This window comes from Lithobates pipiens, unplaced genomic scaffold, assembly GCF_037356315.1.
Source record: "Lithobates pipiens isolate NorthernLeopardFrog02 unplaced genomic scaffold, aLitPip1_a1.2 Scaffold_18, whole genome shotgun sequence".
Classification (NCBI taxonomy): Eukaryota; Metazoa; Chordata; class Amphibia; order Anura; family Ranidae; genus Lithobates; species Lithobates pipiens.
Window position 1 is genome coordinate 273,250,538 of NW_027507758.1, and position 17,049 is coordinate 273,267,586.

The window sequence follows — 17,049 nt, forward strand, 5'->3', positions numbered from 1 at the left end:
GATTGGATAGCCCTTTTAATTTCTGTTTCTGTGAAAGGTGCATTCAGGTCTTCTAGCTGAAGAGGGGTTAAACTAGGTAGATCTACCGAATCCAAAATTTTTTTGATATGTGCTGAGGAGGGTTGGGGTTGAGTCGGGTCATCTTTCAAGTTATAAAGTGAGCTGTAGTATGCACTAAAGGCATTGGCAATGGATTGTGGATTGGTCAATTTAGCGTTAGTATGAGGGTGGTAGATAAAGGGCGGATGGGTTTTAATGGAATACCCTTTAATCCGATGGGAGAGAAATCTACCGGGCTTATCGCTCTCAGCATAGAACCTCATTTTAAGCCGTCTTTGATACTTGTCATGAGTTTCCAAGAGTAGTGATCTAAGGTCCAGTCTGAGAGCGAGAAGCCGCGATTTAAGTGTTGGAGTAGGATTTTGCTTATTAAGGAAATCGGTGGATTGTATGTCTGCTAGCAGTTTGTCCAATCGCTGCCTCCTCTGTCTCCTATCTTGAGCACCCAATTGTATAAAGAGTCCGCGCATAAACGCCTTATGCGCGGACCATAAAACAGCCGGATCATCAACCGAATTTTCATTAAGTTCGAAAAAGGATTTTAGATTGTCCACTAGAGTTTGGGTGTATGGTTGAGATTGCATAATCTTGGTATTCAACCTCCAAAGGTAGGTCGGAGCACTTCTGGTAGAGTCCTCTATAGTTATACTTACAGGGGAGTGGTCAGACCAAGATGTCAGATGTATAGTAGAGTTGGAGATTTTTTGCAAGGTCCATTGGTCTGTGAGGAAGAGGTCAATTCGGGAATACGAATTGTGGCAGGGGGAAAAAAAAGTGTAGTCTCGTTCATCTGCATGGGTACACCGCCATACATCATACAGGCCCAGGTCACGTAGAAGGGGGTTCAATTCTGGACGTCCTCTTTTGGAGTGAGAAGTGGAGTCTAATTCTGGATCAGGGGTGCAATTAAAGTCACCACACCAAATAGTTGCACCTTGTTGCAGCGAGTGAACTCTTTTGTGTAGTTTCCGAAGAAAACGAATTTGGTGGGTATTGGGGGCATAGACATTTACGATGGTATAAGGTGCGTTATTGATATGGCATTTTAAGATTAAGTAGCGTCCTCCAGGGTCAGAAACACAGTGGTCTTGTTGGAAGGATAAAGACTTATTAATAGCAATCAGTACTCCTTTCTTTTTTTGAGGTGCGTTAGCAGTATAGACATTGCTAAAGTTCTTATTTGTGCAGGAAGGAGGATTGCTGGATAGAAAGTGCGTCTCCTGTGCACAGATTATATCACATTTAGATTGCTTGGCCAAGGCCCAAAGGGAGGCCCTTTTTGCAGGATGGTTCAAACCCTTGGTGTTGATAGTGACAATTTTTATAGTCATGATATGCGGTGGGATACAGCGGAGACGAATAACAGTACCTTAGCGTTAGTTAGCAGGTCAGGTGTCAGCAGCCACTCGTAGAATTGAATTATATTCGAAGAAGACAGTACCGTAGAAAGGAGGGTTTTCAGAAGATTTCCTGTGGGGTCTAATGACAGCGACGGCAGCAGGTTCTGGGAGAGAGGTCTTTTGTGTGGATCCGAAGTACCTGTAGGGAGAGAGGAGAGAAAAAGAAAAGAAAAAAAAAAAAAAAAAAGGGAGAGGGGGGGAGGGGAAAGGAGTGGAGGGGGGAGAGAACACTGGTCAAAAGAAGGAGCTGTGCTGATGAGGGAAAACGTGAACCTTAAGGTTAGTTGAGGGGGTAAAGTTGCCCCCAAGCAGGAAGTTAGTTTCCACCAGGGAAACGACAATATAGGAATGAGAAAAAAAAAAAAAAAAAATTAAATAAAAAATAAGAACAAACACTAACAGTGTTCAGGGTGTAAACTCGACACAACGGTGTCTAGAGACCCTGGATGGGGGTAAAAGTCTAGTGAAACCGAGCGTGAGCAGGAATCACATCCACAGAGTGTAACCATGTAGACAAGCCTCAGCTATTCAGGTAGATGGAATGTGACCGTGACCCCTCGGAGGAAGGGGGTGTGGTAACATGGCTCCCATGTTGCTTTGATCCATAGGTACAAGATCGTTGTTGGATGGGATAATATTCCAGTCCTGCAACTTCTGCAGACCTTGTTGTACTGAGGATATAACATGTTTGGAACCCGCGTGGGTGATGGAAAGTTTGGCTGGTGCAATCCACTGATATTGGATTTGATTGTTACGCAGGGTTTTGGTGATGTTGTTAAGTTGTCTGCGTTTGCTCAGAGTGTGTTGAGACAGATCAGCAAAAATTTGTAGGTGAGCATATGGGTCAGGGAGTGTTGGTAATGCCCTCACCTTTTGCATGAACTGTTCTTTGATGTGAAAAAAGTGTACCCTGAGAATAACATCTCTGGGCACAGAATCTGGTAAAAACGCGGGCTTCGGTAGTCTATGTATCCGATCTACAAGTAACTCCATGTTTTTCGCTTCAGGCAGCAGTGACTTTATGAGGCCTTTTGCAAAGGCAGGGAGATCAGTGTTTTGTACTGACTCAGGCACTCCTCTGATCTTAAAGTTGTTGCGCCTGGCCCTGTCCTCTAAATTTGCTAACTTGTCAGCCAGCCATTTGGTTTCTTGTGCTTGTGCTTCTTGCGAGTCAATCAAGTCATTAATAGTGGCAGTCATGGCATCCATGTTAGTTTCTAAGTGAATGACTCTGTTGTCTATTATTCCCAGATTATTATCGAAGCCTTGCATGAAGGAGAGCATGTCAGATTGCAGGGAGCTTCGGAGGGATATAAGCATCTCCTTAAGAGTAGTGTCCACAACAGTCTGTCCTATAGTGGGGAAGGAGGAGATGGCATCAGGCTGGGGACTAGGCAATGGTGTGGAGAAGGGCTGTTCGCTCACATTACAGCCAGTACTGCTTGTCTCAGAAGCATCCAGCCTCATTTTGCTTTTAGCTGGGCTGTGAGAAGTCGGAGTCCCGGGAGGGGAGCGGGATGTGTCACTGGTGTTAGATGCACTTACCAGTGCAGTAGGCGATGTGCTGGAGTTGGTATTCCTGTGAGGGGTGGATGCGGCCTCTGCATATGAGACGCTCCCGGACGGAGCGGCGCCATCTTGTCCTCGCCGCGCCGACGGCTGATACATAAAAGCTGTCAGCTTACGAGGCGGCCTGGATTCCTTTCGTTTCAGCGACATCCTTCCTATATAGAGCGGGAGGTTATGTCAATCTCCGTGGTCTCGGTATGGGCTGAGGTGTGCGGGAAGTTGCTTAACACCGCTGTGGATGTGGAGAGCTCAGGTCTCAGGCGGCCATTCCAGTCACGCGCCGGCCACGCCCCCCAATCATATGGGACTTTTCACACCACTGTGTTGGTGCAGTATGTTTTGACAAGTCCTGCATGCTGCATCTTTGGTCAGGTTCTGAAACCCGCACCAGAAACACAGCTTCCCATTGAAATAAATGGAAATCATGAAAAAATTGCGGTACATATGCACCAAAATGTTAAATTTTTTGTGCGTTTTTGAGTCACATGGCCATTTTGCAGGCAACCCAAAAATGCACCAGAAATGTACAGCAATTGCATTTGAAACACAGCAAAATTTTGCTACAAAGCAGTGCGAAAGTACCCTTAATATTTTTCAACCTAAGTGCAGATTTTTCCTTATAAGTCCCCAGTATTGCCTGTAATCTCCATATAATGTCCCATAGATAAAACATTCTTAAAAAATAATGGGGAAGCGAGAACCTGGGATCCTGTTCACACAGCCCTCATAATGTGTCATGTTCCAAACAAAAGCTCTCAGATTTTAGAAGAGACAGCACTCTGTATAAACAGAGTTATAGAGTGTGATGCTTCTATACATAGGTGTGCACAGCCTATTGCATTAGGGTGTGCACCCCAAAACTCAAACACACACTACCAATCACTCACAAGTATTTAGAAAGGGAAGGTTTCGGTATATTACATATATACCGGCCCCTTCCCCCACTCATCCTAAAGAATTCTTGCAACCAGCAGGAGAGGAGGGAAACCTGTAGCTTTGTGGGGGGAAGGGGGGGCAGAAGGGGAAATTTGTTCTGCTCATGGTAATTAGAGTGTGCCTGGGCACACCTGGAACACCCTGTGTGCACGCCTATGCTTCTGTATCCTGATAGCTTGAAATTTTTGTGCCAGATTACTGTGCTTTTGGTATTCCAGTGGTCTTTATTCAGCTGATCTGTCCATGCTACTGACTTGACATGCCTTGTTTTGTATAAAGGTAATCATCTTGCCAAAGAGAGGATGTTGCTTTCTTACGTCAGAGTCTTTAGCAAAGAGAACAATCAGCAACAAAGCAATGACATCAGTATACCTCACTACAAATCTCTTGAGACTAGAAGTCAGAGGCAGCAGTGTTTTAGATACAGTCAACAGATATTCTATACATTTGTGAGCCTGTAGAAACAGGAGTGCCACTTCTAGATGTTATTTATAACATAGTTCAGTTCCCCTTTAAAACATCAAGAAAGCCTCTATTGAAAGACATAGTTGGTGAGGTTGAAAAAGACACAAGTCCATCAAGTCCAACCTATGTGTGTGATTATATGTCAGTATTACATTGTATATCCCTGTATGTTGCGGTCCTTCAGGTGCTTATCTAATCTTATCAATGCCCCCGCTGAGACCATCACCTGTGGAAGGGAATTCCATATCCTTGCTGCTCTTACAGTAAAGAACCCTCTACATAGTTTAAGGTTAAACCTCTTTTCTTATTATTTTAATGAGTGGCCATGAGTCTTGTTAAACTCCCTTCTGCTAAAATTTTTTATCCCTATTGTAGGGTCACCAGTATGGTATTTGTATATTGAAATCGTATCCCCTCTCAAGCGTTTCTTCTCCTGAGAGAATAAGTACAGTGCTCGCAACCTTTCCTCTAGACCTTTTATTAGCTGCGTTGGCCTTCTTTGTACTCACTCCATTTCCAGTACATCCTTCCTGAGGACTGATGCCCAGAACTGGACAGCATACTCTAGGTGTGGCCGGACCAGAGTCTTGTAGAGTGGGAGAATTATTGTTTTTATCTCTGGAGTTGATCCCTTTTTAATACATGCCAATATTCTGTTTGCTTTGTTAGCAGCAGCTTGGCATTGCATGACATTGCTGAGCCTATCATCTACTTGGACCCCCAGGTCCTTTTCCATCTTAGATTCTCCCAGAGGTTATCCCCCTAGTGTATAGATTGCATTCATATTTTTGCCACCCAAATGCATTATTTTACATCCATGTACTCACCCTATGGTCCTTGCCAATTTTTTAAAGGAAACGTTTATGGGGAACTGTGTCAAATGCTTTTGCAAAATCCATATGCACCATGTCTATGGGCCTTCCTTTATCTAGATGGCAGCTCACCTCCTCATAGAAGGTTAATAGATTGGTTTAACAAGAACAATTGTTCATGAATCAATGCTGATTACTGCTAATGATACCGTTCTCATTACTAAAATCTTGTATATAGTCCCTTATATAGCCCCTCCAAGAGTTTACATACTATTGATGTTATGAAAACTAGTCTGTAATTCCCAGGGATGTATTTTGGGCCCTTTTTAAATATTGGTGCTACATTGGCTTTTCTCCAATCAGCTGCTACCATTCCAGTCAGTAGACTGTCAGTAAAAATTAGGAACAATGGTCTGGCAATTACTTGACTGAGTTCCCTAAGTACCCTCGGGTGCAAGCCATCTGGTCCCGGTGATTTATTAATGTTAATTTTCCCAAGTCTAATTTTAATTCTGTCCTCTGTTAACCATGGATAGGGATGAGCTTCGTGTTCGAGTCGAACGTACGTTCGACTCGAACATTGGCTGTTCGTCCGTTCGGCGAAATCCGAACATTTTGGTCCGTTCGTGTCAAATTCGCGTGGCGCTCACGGCCTACAATGCACTGCGATGGCGCAGTGCATTGCTGGCTCATGATTGGCCAAGCATGCACTGTGACCCCGCATGCTTGGCCAATCGCAGCGCCAGCAGCGAGGAGAGCCATGATTGGCCACAGGCAGGATGCCTATGGCCAATCATAGCTCAGGCTGTGTAGTGCACGCCCCACACTATATAAGGCCGCCATCGCGGCGGCCTCGTGTAGTGTGTTGGCGTCTGAAGCAGTGGGTGTTCTGTGTACCTTCAACACAGTACACACCGATCGTTTTCGGACGATTTTCTATCTTGCTGTTGTGTAGTGGTTATTGTCTGCGTGCCCTGACCGCAGTATACACCGCTATTTTCACCTGACCTATATAGCTAGTGATCTATCTTTTATAATAGAGCTTGCAGTCAGTAGTGTTAGGAGATAGTGCGTGCTGTCTGCGTGCTCTTTACCCAGTACATACCGCTATATCCACCTACATAGCTGTTCTCTATTTGAGCCCACTTGCCATCTGCAGGAGTTATTGGAAGTTGTGTGTGCCTCCAGCACAGCACAGTATACATCTGTATATACCCCTTTATCTCTGGTGTTCTATAATAAAGGCATCTGCAGGAGTTAGTGGGTGTTGTGCGCCTCCAGCACAATATACACTACCCAACTGCTGTTTTACCCAACTCCCTTCAGGCCATTACTATGTCTGGAAGGCCAGCAAGGAGAGGCAGACAGGCGCGAGCCGATAAAAGAGGGCAAGCAGGCTCTGTGTCTAGAGACAACAGTGCTGGTCGTGGACGCGGTGCATTGTCATCAGCACGTGGCCATGGGACATGCTTGTCCTTCTTTTCGGCAGCTGGACATGTTGAACCGCAACATGCCAACGACTTGGTAGAGTGGATGACCAAGCCCTCTTCATCCTCCTCATCCTCTCTCACCCAGTCTCAGGGTAGTAGCAAAGCAGCTGCCAACGCATCGTCTTCCCTCCTCTCAATGTCATCATCAGTGACTCCTTCCCTAGACCCACCATGTCCTCCTGAGGAGTCTCCTGAACTCTTTGACCACAGTGTTGGGTACATGCTCCAGGAGGATGCCCAGTGTTTTGTGGGCTCTGATGATGACACTCAGCTAGAGGAAGGCAGTAGCGTGAGCGCAGACAGAGGGGATGCTCAAGAAGGACAGCAATCTGGCAGTCATGTTCCACAAGCTGCAGCATACTGCCAGGTTTGCTACAGCGATGAAGAGGGAGGGGATGATGAGGGGACTGACTCCACGTGGGTGCCTGGAAGGAGGGAGGAGGAGGAGGAGGAGGAGGAGGCACATGTGCAACGAGGCAGGATGCCCTCCAGGGGCCAGCTTAGGGGCAGCACACCGACTGAATTACACCGCAGAGCTCCGCCTGTGCAGAGCGCTGCCTCTGCGCGTTATTCTAAAAGTTCTTTGGTGTGGGCCTTTTTTGAGACGAGTGCATCAGATCGCACCGCTGCTATTTGCAACATATGTCTCAAGCGTATCTCACGTGGCCAAAACATCAGCCGCTTGGGCACCACATGCTTGACCAGATATATGTTGACCTGCCATGCAGCTCGTTGGCAAGCGTACCTCAAAGACCCACACCAAAGAACAAAGCGGACCTCTCCTTGCTCCTCATCAGCTGGCATCTCCAACCCCACTAGACCTTCAGTCCTCTCTGAAACCTGCTCTGAGAGGAATGAAGGTGTAGAATTAGGTGTGTCACAGCCAAGTGCTTCCGGGAACTCTGCTAGCGGTACACCCACGTCCGATTATAGCAGGCAAATGTCCCTGCCCCAGCTGCTGGACCGGCGGAAGAAGTTCACTCCCAGCCATCCACATGCCCAGCGGTTGAATGCTAGCTTGGCTAAATTGCTAGCACTTCAACTGCTGCCTTTTCAGTTGGTAGACTCGGCCCCCTTCCGTGAGTTTGTACAATGTGCGGTTCCTCAGTGGCAGGTCCCCAAACGCCACTTTTTCTCACGGAAGGCGATTCCGGCTCTCTACCGGCATGTGGAAGGCAATGTCCTTGCCTCGCTGGACAGGGCGGTCAGCGGTAAGGTGCATATTACCGCTGACTCATGGTCCAGCAGGCATGGACAGGGACGTTACCTGTCTTTCACGGCCCATTGGGTCACTCTGGCAGCTGGGAAGGATGCAGGACAAGGTGCAGTAGTGTTGGAGGTTGTTCCGCCACCACGCCTCCAAAATGCTACTATTGGTTGTGACACACCTCTCTCCTCCACCCCCTCCTCTTCTTCTTCCTCCATGGCCTCTTCCAGTGCTCTGCCCTCAGAACCAGCGGTGCTCCATAGGCGTTCCAGGGGCTACGCAAGTACGCAGGCAAAACGATGCCATGCCGTGCTTGCGCTGGTTTGTTTGGGGGACAGGAGCCACACTGGGGCGGATGTTTTGTCAGCTCTGCAGGGGCAGGCCGAGAGGTGGTTGACGCCACGCCAGCTTAAGCCAGGAATGGTGGTTTGCAACAATGGCACCAACCTCCTCTCCGCCCTCCGACAGGGACAACTGACCCATGTGCCCTGTGTTTTAAGTACAATTTTTGATGCAATGCTTTGCAGTAGGGCTAATTCCTGCAATCAAACAAGAGTATATGGGAGAGGTTGCAGTGTGGTGGCACCAGCACCAGTGCCTAAGGCCCAATTTTTCTGCCCCTGTTTAACAGGGGCGTTTAATTACAATTTTTGATGCAATGCTTTGCAGCAGGGCTAATTCCTGCAATCAAACAAGAGTATATGGGAGAGGTTGCAGTGTGGTGGCACCAGCACCAGTGCCTAAGGCCCAATTTTTCTGCCCCTGTTTAACAGGGGCATTTAATTACAATTTTTGATGCAATGCTTTGCAGCAGGGCTAATTCCTGCAATAAAACTAGAGTATATGGGAGAGGTTGCAGTGTGGTGGCACCAGCGCCTAAGGTCCAATTTTTCTGCCCCTGTTTAACAGGGGCGTTTAATTACAATTTTTGATGCAATGCTTTGCAGCAGGGCTAATTCCTGCAATCAAACAAGAGTATATGGGAGAGGTTGCAGTGTGGTGGCACCAGCACCAGTGCCTAAGGCCCAATTTTTCTGCCCCTGTTTAACAGGGGCGTTTAATTACAATTTTTGATGCAATGCTTTGCAGCAGGGCTAATTCCTGCAATAAAACTAGAGTATATGGCAGAGGTTGCAGTGTGGTGGCACCAGCACCAGTGCCTAAGGCCCAATTTTTCTGCCCCTGTTTAACAGGGGCGTTTAATTACAATTTTTGATGCAATGCTTTGCAGCAGGGCTAATTCCTGTAATAAAACTAGAGTATATGGCAGAGGTTGCAGTGTGGTGGCACCAGCACCAGTGCCTAAGGCCCAATTTTTCTGCCCCTGTTTAACAGGGGCGTTTAAGTACAATTTTTGATGCAATGCTTTGCAGCAGGGCTAATTCCTGCAATAAAACTAGAGTATATGGAAGAGGTTGCAGTGTGGTGGCACCAGCAGCAGTGCCTAAGGCCACATTTTTCTGCCCCTGTTTAACAGGGGCGTTTAATTACAATTTTTGATGCAATGCTTTGCAGCAGGGCTAATTCCTGCAATAAAACTAGAGTATATGGCAGAGGTTGCAGTGTGGTGGCACCAGCACCAGTGCCTAAGGCCCAATTTTTCTGCCCCTGTTTAACAGGGGCGTTTAAGTACAATTTTTGATGCAATGCTTTGCAGCAGGGCTAATTCCTGCAATAAAACTAGAGTATATGGAAGAGGTTGCAGTGTGGTGGCACCAGCAGCAGTGCCTAAGGCCACATTTTTCTGCCACCTGTTTAACAGGGACATGTAATTACAATTATTGATATAATATTTCACAGGAGGGCCCCTTCCTGTGCCCACCCAGAGTAACGGTGAGGACTTATAGTGTTGTGGCACCAGCACCACAAACACCAAAGGTACATTTTTCTACCACTGTTCAACAATGGCATGTAATTACAATTCTTGATATAATCGTTCACAGCAGGGCGCTCCATCGCCCACCAAGAGTCACTTTGAGGGCTTACAATGTTGTGGCAAAACCAACACCTTGTTCCGCCATTTCTGCAGAGCATATAGGGCAGGCCCCTACTTTCAAACATCCAATTTACAAACATCTCCTACTTGCAAACGGAAGGAGACAACAGCAAGTGAGATGAAAAAAGATGGACGACAAAACAAGTTATACAGGGGTGATAACCCTTCCCTATGTTTTCCAAAAAGCTTTAAAATAGTTTTTTTGACTGGAGCTACACTTTAAAAATGTACCAGTTGAAAATTACAAACAGATTCAACTTAACACAACAAACCTACACAGTCCCTGTCTTGTTTGCACCGCCTGTATACTGCTGTTCTGAGTATATAGGGCCTGGGGGCCACACGCATTTCCTTTTTTTAATATGGGTACGGGGTTCCCCTTAATATGCGTACAAGACCCAAATAGGCTGGTAATGGGCAGGGAGGGCTACCCATGCCATTTTTCTCAATGATTTTCAACCATATTGCAGGAACCAGATATAACATTAAAACTGCAAGCAGTTTTAAATGGTGTTATTTCCGTTAAATGTCATTTTGTGCAGGGACTGTTCTAAACACGGGAAACACGTGGCACTTCACAGGCATACTACAGACACCCCACAGGCACCATATTTAAAGGAATATTTCACTTTTTTTCCCACTTTAATCGTCATTAAAATCAGTGCTCCCGCCAAAACGGCCGTTTTTAAAACTTTTTTTTGCATTGACCCATGTCCCCTGGGGCAGGAGCCAGGTCCCCAAACCCTTTTTAGGACAGTATCTTGCATATTACCTGTTAAAATTAGCACTTTTCATTTAGAACATTCGAGTCCCATAGACTTCAATGGGGTTCTAACGTTCGTTCGAATTTGGGGTCCGTTCGAAAGTTCTGGTGCGAACCGAACCGGGGGGTGTTCGGCTCATCCCTAACCATGGAGGCGCTTCCTGTGATGTACCATGAGGATACGCATTGCAGTTTTGGTTACTGAAGCCCCCTGATCCCTCATGAAGACTGAGGGAAGAATAAATTCATTACCTTTGCCAACTCCCCATCCTTTGTAACCAGATGTCCTCCCTCATTCTTTATGGGGCCAATATGGTCTGTCCTCCCATTTTTACTGTTTACATACTTAAAGAATTTCTTGGGGTATTTTTGCTCTCCTCTGCTATGTGGTTTTAATGTTCTATCTTAGCCATCCTTATTGCACCCTTACATTTCTTGTTGTATTCTTTATAAAGTCTCAATGCTGCTGATGATCCCTCAACCTTGTATTTTTTGAAAGCCTTCTCCTTTGCTTTTATATGCATTTTTACATTGGAGTTAAGCCATCCAGGACTTTTGTTCGCTCTTTTAAATGTATTACCCAATGGGATCCATTGGCTAATGCCCTTATTTAATATGATCTTAAAGCAAACCCATCTCTCCTCCATGTTCTTTGTTCCTAATATTTTATCACAATTTATGCCTTCTAGCAAGGTTCATAGTTTAGGGAAGTTGGCTCTTTTGAAATTCAGTGTCTTTGTATTCCCCTTATGTTTACTATTTGTGTGGTTTATACTGAAGCCAATTGACCTGCGATCGCTGTTACCTAAATTGCCCCGTATTTCCACATCCGTAATCAGGTCTGTATTGTTGGTAACCAGTAGATCCAGTATCACTTTATTTCTAGTTGGTGCGTCTTCTGATCCATAAAATTGTCCTGCAAGGCATTTAGGAACTGGCAAGCCTTAGATGAATGCACGGTTCCCTCCGCCGAGTCTATGTCTGGATAGTTAAAATCCCCCATTATGATAACACTTCCCATCCTTGCTGCTAATCCAAATTGTGATAGGAGATCTGTATCCTCTTCCTCCCTCAGGTTAGGGGGCCTATAGCATACTCCCAGTATTATTTTCCCCTTAGCTTCATCCCTTTGGAGCTCTACCCATAAGGATTCCACCTTCTCCCTAACTCCCTTAGTGATGTCATCTCTCACATTCACTTGTACATTATTCTTGATATATAGGCATACCCCTCCCCCTTTTTTACACCCTCTATCCTTGCGATAAAGGGTATACCCTTGAATTTTTGCCAGCCAATCATGAGAGCTTTTGAACCAGGTCTCTGAAATTCCCACAAAATCCAAATCCTCCTTGTACAACAGTATCTCTAGTTCACCCATGTTGTCACCAATGCCAGGCTCCTGAGTCCTGGCATTGGTAAACATGCCATGTAGTTTAGACCGGTCACATCTTATCCTCTTATTAGGAGTTCCAAGATTGCAACTAGGACTTGCTACTATACTTACCTTGTTAGGGACATGTATAGGCACTCATTGCTGAATGTAAATTCCTAAACTACTAGTTATTTGGTTAATTTAAATCAGGATTAGCCTCAGGCAGCCTTATCCTTTGAACAGTGTAAGACAAGATTATAGGGCCCTGACAGTGGGCATTTTGCAGCTGCATTTGCCCAGGTACACTTTTTCATCCATTGCCCATTGCCTCTAGGAACAGTTTTCCCCAGTTCCCAGGCCCTAGGAAAAAGTAATGTCCAGAACATTCCTATTAAGCTCCTCTGGGGCTAGAAGAACACAGTGGGACAAGGCATCCTTTACATGTTAGGAAGAACTCTGCTGCTTCTAAACAGAAATATTATGATATTACTAAAACTGGAGCATGCTAAATTTGGTGCATCTCTGGATAGAAACCAATCAGCTTCCAGGTTTTATTGTGAAAGCTTAATTGAACCAGCAGATGACTGGTTACCATACACAGCTGCACCAGATTCTGAGTGCTCAATTTGTAGTAAATCTTTCACATAGAGCTAAGTGTTTCTCAATTCCAGTCCTTAAGGCACACCAACAGGTGATGTTTTCAGATTTTCCCTCAGATGAAACGACTGTGGTAATTACAGATGAAATCGCCTGTGCAAAATAATGGAAAGCCTGAAAATGTGACCTGCTGGTTGGCCTTGAGGACTGGAATTGAGAAACACTGAGCTAAGCTTAAGAAGCCCTGTTAGACAGCAAAACCTTATATTTTATGTATAGGTGTTTTAGTGGTTTCAACATTTGTGTGACAGTGGCCCAGAACAAATATGCAGAAGTGTTCTGGTTTTGCTGAACTGCATGTGTGTTCCAGGATGGTGCCATATGTAGTACTGAAACAAACCAGGCAACTGGAATTTATAATAGTAGGTCAGAAATAGCATCTTCCACATTTCTTCCAGTACTCCAGTGCAGCAGTCTTTCGGGCTCAGAACATGCCAACAATTTAGAAATGTATTACATAATGAAACAATATTTTTCTAATGCTTAGCCAGCTCAAAGCAGCATTACAATAATGTTACTAACTATGTTTGGGGAATTAAACATTATAATATCTTTTTCTTTGTAGAGAAACCAGAGAAAAAAATTGAAATGAAATCTACTGAAATAAAGAAAGGTAACGACATAATGATATAAGAATGATATATATTTGTAATAATATATATTAATTTATTGTATGCACTGCATAACTCCCCAGGCTGGATAATTAAACAATGGTTCCAGAAAATAGATATCATATTTAAAGAGCTAATTTGAAAGAAAAAACAGTCAATGATATGGTTATGCACATTACAACTATCAAAATAAAAAGGGGGGGTTGCCAGTCCTGCATCCCTGGTGCTACTTTTTGGCAGCACAACTGCAACATTTAAGAGGCTATAATGATTCATCTGAGGACAATCCGGGCAGAGGAATTATGTTACTAGGTACAAGTCATAACACATTGATGGAGGCCTTGGAGGTCAAATCTCTTATATTTAAATTTCCCACGTTTTGTTAATAAAGAAAGTATGGAAAGTGATCCTAGATCCTAGAATATTAGGGGTTTAGAGAATTCTCACCATTGTGGGATAATAAAAATCTGCAGTCATTACTTAATATAGAGAAAATTAGGGGCTGGGAGAGATGTGGTCTTGTTCACCTTGCTCAATTATATGAGGTGGATGTCTTTAAATCATTTCAGAATCTCAAGGAGGAATACAATATACCAAATCAGTCCTGTTAAATATTTGCAAATTAGACATGCTCTAGGGACACAATTTAAAGAGAGGCCAGTGGATTTAAGTAAGGTGACTATTCTTCGGAAAGTAATCAACACAGATACATCCAAGGGTTTGATGTCATTCATATATGAAAGTATACATGATGGGGTTATAAGGGGGAATGAGGAACTTCCCTGTATGAGGGGATGGGTGGAAGATCTGGGGGATATAACAAATGAGCAGTGGAAACACATTTTGGAAACCGGTCCATTAAGTACCCTATCCCCTTCACAGACAGTGTCACATTTATTGTTGCTGCATAGGGCACCTCAGAAATTATTCCTATATGGGTGGAGGCCGGATGCTAAATGCCCATGATGTAGGGATCTAAATGGAAATTTAATTTATATGATGTAGAAATGTCCAAAGTTAAATAGATACTGGAGAGAAGTCATCAGTACAATAAATACAGCATTTGGAACAACTCTTAATTTAGACCCAAAGATATGTATATTAGGTTATATGGAAGAGGATATTGACATACAGGGTAGACAAACGGCAATCATTTTAAAACCTTTTTCTGACATGGAAATTAATAGTGAGGAGGTGGTTGGTGACAAAGCCACCTACCTGCGTAGAATGGGAGAATGAGGTTAATAATATAATAAGGGAAGGAAAATTTGTGTACATTAAAAGGAGAAATGCCAAATGTTTAAAAAAAATATGGAAATGTTGGACTTATAGATAAGGGTAAATTGCAATATATGGATAAGGGTAAAACTATTGTTGAAAAGGCTTTTTTTTCCTCTATTTTAGGAATGTTTTTCTTCTCCTTTTAAGTATAGAACGATATTGTGGGATAAATAAAAATAGTATCATATTTTGCTAGATAAGGAAAAAATTATTTTAGTGTATTATAAAAATAAATTATATGTGAAATGTTGGGATGTCGATGTGAGAAATATGTACAAAAAACTATTTTTGAATAAAGATTACATGATTAACCGCTTCCCGACCAGCGCACGCCGCTATACATTGGCAGAATGGCACTGGTAGGCAAAAGGGCGTACAGGTACGTCCCCTTTAAGAAGCGGAGCGCGCGTGCCTGTCGCTTTTCTCCGATAGCATGATCATGGGTCCCATGGACTTGATGTCTGCTTGGTGCTTGTAATCATGTCATGGAGAGGTAGAATGGGGAGATGCTGTTGTAAACAAAGCATTTCCCAGTTCTGCCTAGTGATAGGACAGAGATCGCTTCTCTCTGTCTATAAGAGCAGTGATCGCATTCATGTGTGTTGTAGCCCCTCCCCCAATGGTTAGAATCACTCCCTAGGACACACTTAACCCCTTCATCGCCCCCTAGGGGTTAACACCTTCATTGCCAGTGTCATTTACACAGTAATCAATGCATTTCTATAGCACTGATCGCTGTATAAATGACAGTGGTCCCAAAAATATCTGCTGTGTCTGCCATAAAAATCACAGATCGCTGCCATTACTAATAAATAAATAAAAAATGCCATAAAACTATCCTCTATTTTGTAGACTTTATAACGTTTGCGCAAACAAATCAATATATGCTTGCTGTGATTTTTTTTACCAAAAATATGTAGAAGAATATATATATATATATATATATATATATATATATATATATATATATATATATATATATATATATATATATATATATAAATATATATATATATGCCTAAACTGAGGGATAAAAGGGTTTTTATATATTTTTGGGGGATATTTATTATAGCAAAAAAGTAAAAAATAATGCGTTTTTTTCAAAATTGTCGCTATTTTTTGTTTATAGTGCAAAAAATAAAAGCTCTATTTGTGGGGAAAAAAGGGACGTCAATTTTGTCTATTTGTAGGGAAAAAAGGACGTCAGTTTTGTTTGGGTACAACTTCGCAAGACCATGTAATTGCCAGTTAAAGCGACGCAGTGCAGATTCAGAATCGCAAAAAGTGCTCTGGTCAGGAAGGGGGTAAATCCTTCCAGGGCTGAAGTGGTTAAAAAAAATAAAAAAAATTAAAAATAATATATATTATCTTACAAAAGTGAGTATACCACTCACATTTTTGTAAATATTTTATTATATCTTTTCATGTGACAGCACTGAAAAAATGGCACTGTGTTACAATGTAAAGTAATGAGTGTACAGCTTGTATAACAGTGTAAATTTTCTGTCCCCTCAAAATAACTCAACTCACAGCCATTAATGTCTAAACTGCTGCCATCAAAAGTGAGTACACCCTAAGTGGGAAAGGGGGGACATTCCCTTTCACTGCTTGTAAAAGCAGTCTAAAGGCTAATTAGCTGCTAGGATTGCTCTTGCATGAAAGCCAACCGCTGGCTGAAAAGAATGATGCCAAGATCATTCTGGTATAACCACTAAAATTCCAGCAACATACCAATGCATTTCTGGTCCTTGTTGGGCACATATTGTAATGCTGTTTTTTTCATGCAGCTTGTGCGCTGAATGAAAAAAAAGAGACTGATCAGTGGGTATGCCCACCATTAGAATACTGCCCTTCATCCACCGACTTCTAATGATGGCCATACATGCAAAAAATTTTTTTAAAACTGTGGTGGTGAAATCACCTCCTATAGCACTGAGGTCACTGATTTTCATATCGTGAGAGCAGGCGCTGTCAAGATAAATAAATCAGTGCTGCAGCTGAATGGCTTACCTCAAAGCAAACAATGGTAACGATAAAACATTAACTCAATAAAACAACTTGATTTTTTAACACAATCTGTGCCTAAAAAATATATGCTGAAGCATGGGGGAAGTCCGCCCCTAATTTTAGTAGCAAATTGTTCCTCCACCCCTGCCCATATGCTTCGGCATATATGCTCTTTTTTTTAACTGTGGGCGTGAAATCACCTCCTACAGCTCTGGAGTCATTGCTCTCACGATACTTGAAGCCAACGATGTTGCTGTCAGAATAAATAAACCCATGCTGCAGCTGAATGGTGTACCTGCTAAGCAAATGATAGCTAACAATAAAACAAAGTAACATTACAGTATAACAGTAAGACATACCATACCTGCAAAGCAAATACAATAAAACATAGTAAAAATAACACATTACAGTTCTAAAATACAG

General features: G+C 43.3%; 1 protein-coding gene across 50 annotated transcripts in view; it reads left to right on the top strand.

Moving 5' to 3' along the window:
* Positions 1–17,049, top strand: part of TRDN (triadin) — a 1,056,665-nt gene that overhangs the window by 791,508 nt on the left and 248,108 nt on the right. For all 50 annotated transcript variants that reach the window (XM_077486957.1, XM_077486959.1, XM_077486986.1 and 47 more), the window contains one exon: positions 13,293–13,340. In XM_077486957.1, the coding sequence (XP_077343083.1) occupies positions 13,293–13,340 (48 nt within the window). The remainder of the gene's footprint in view (positions 1–13,292; positions 13,341–17,049) is intronic.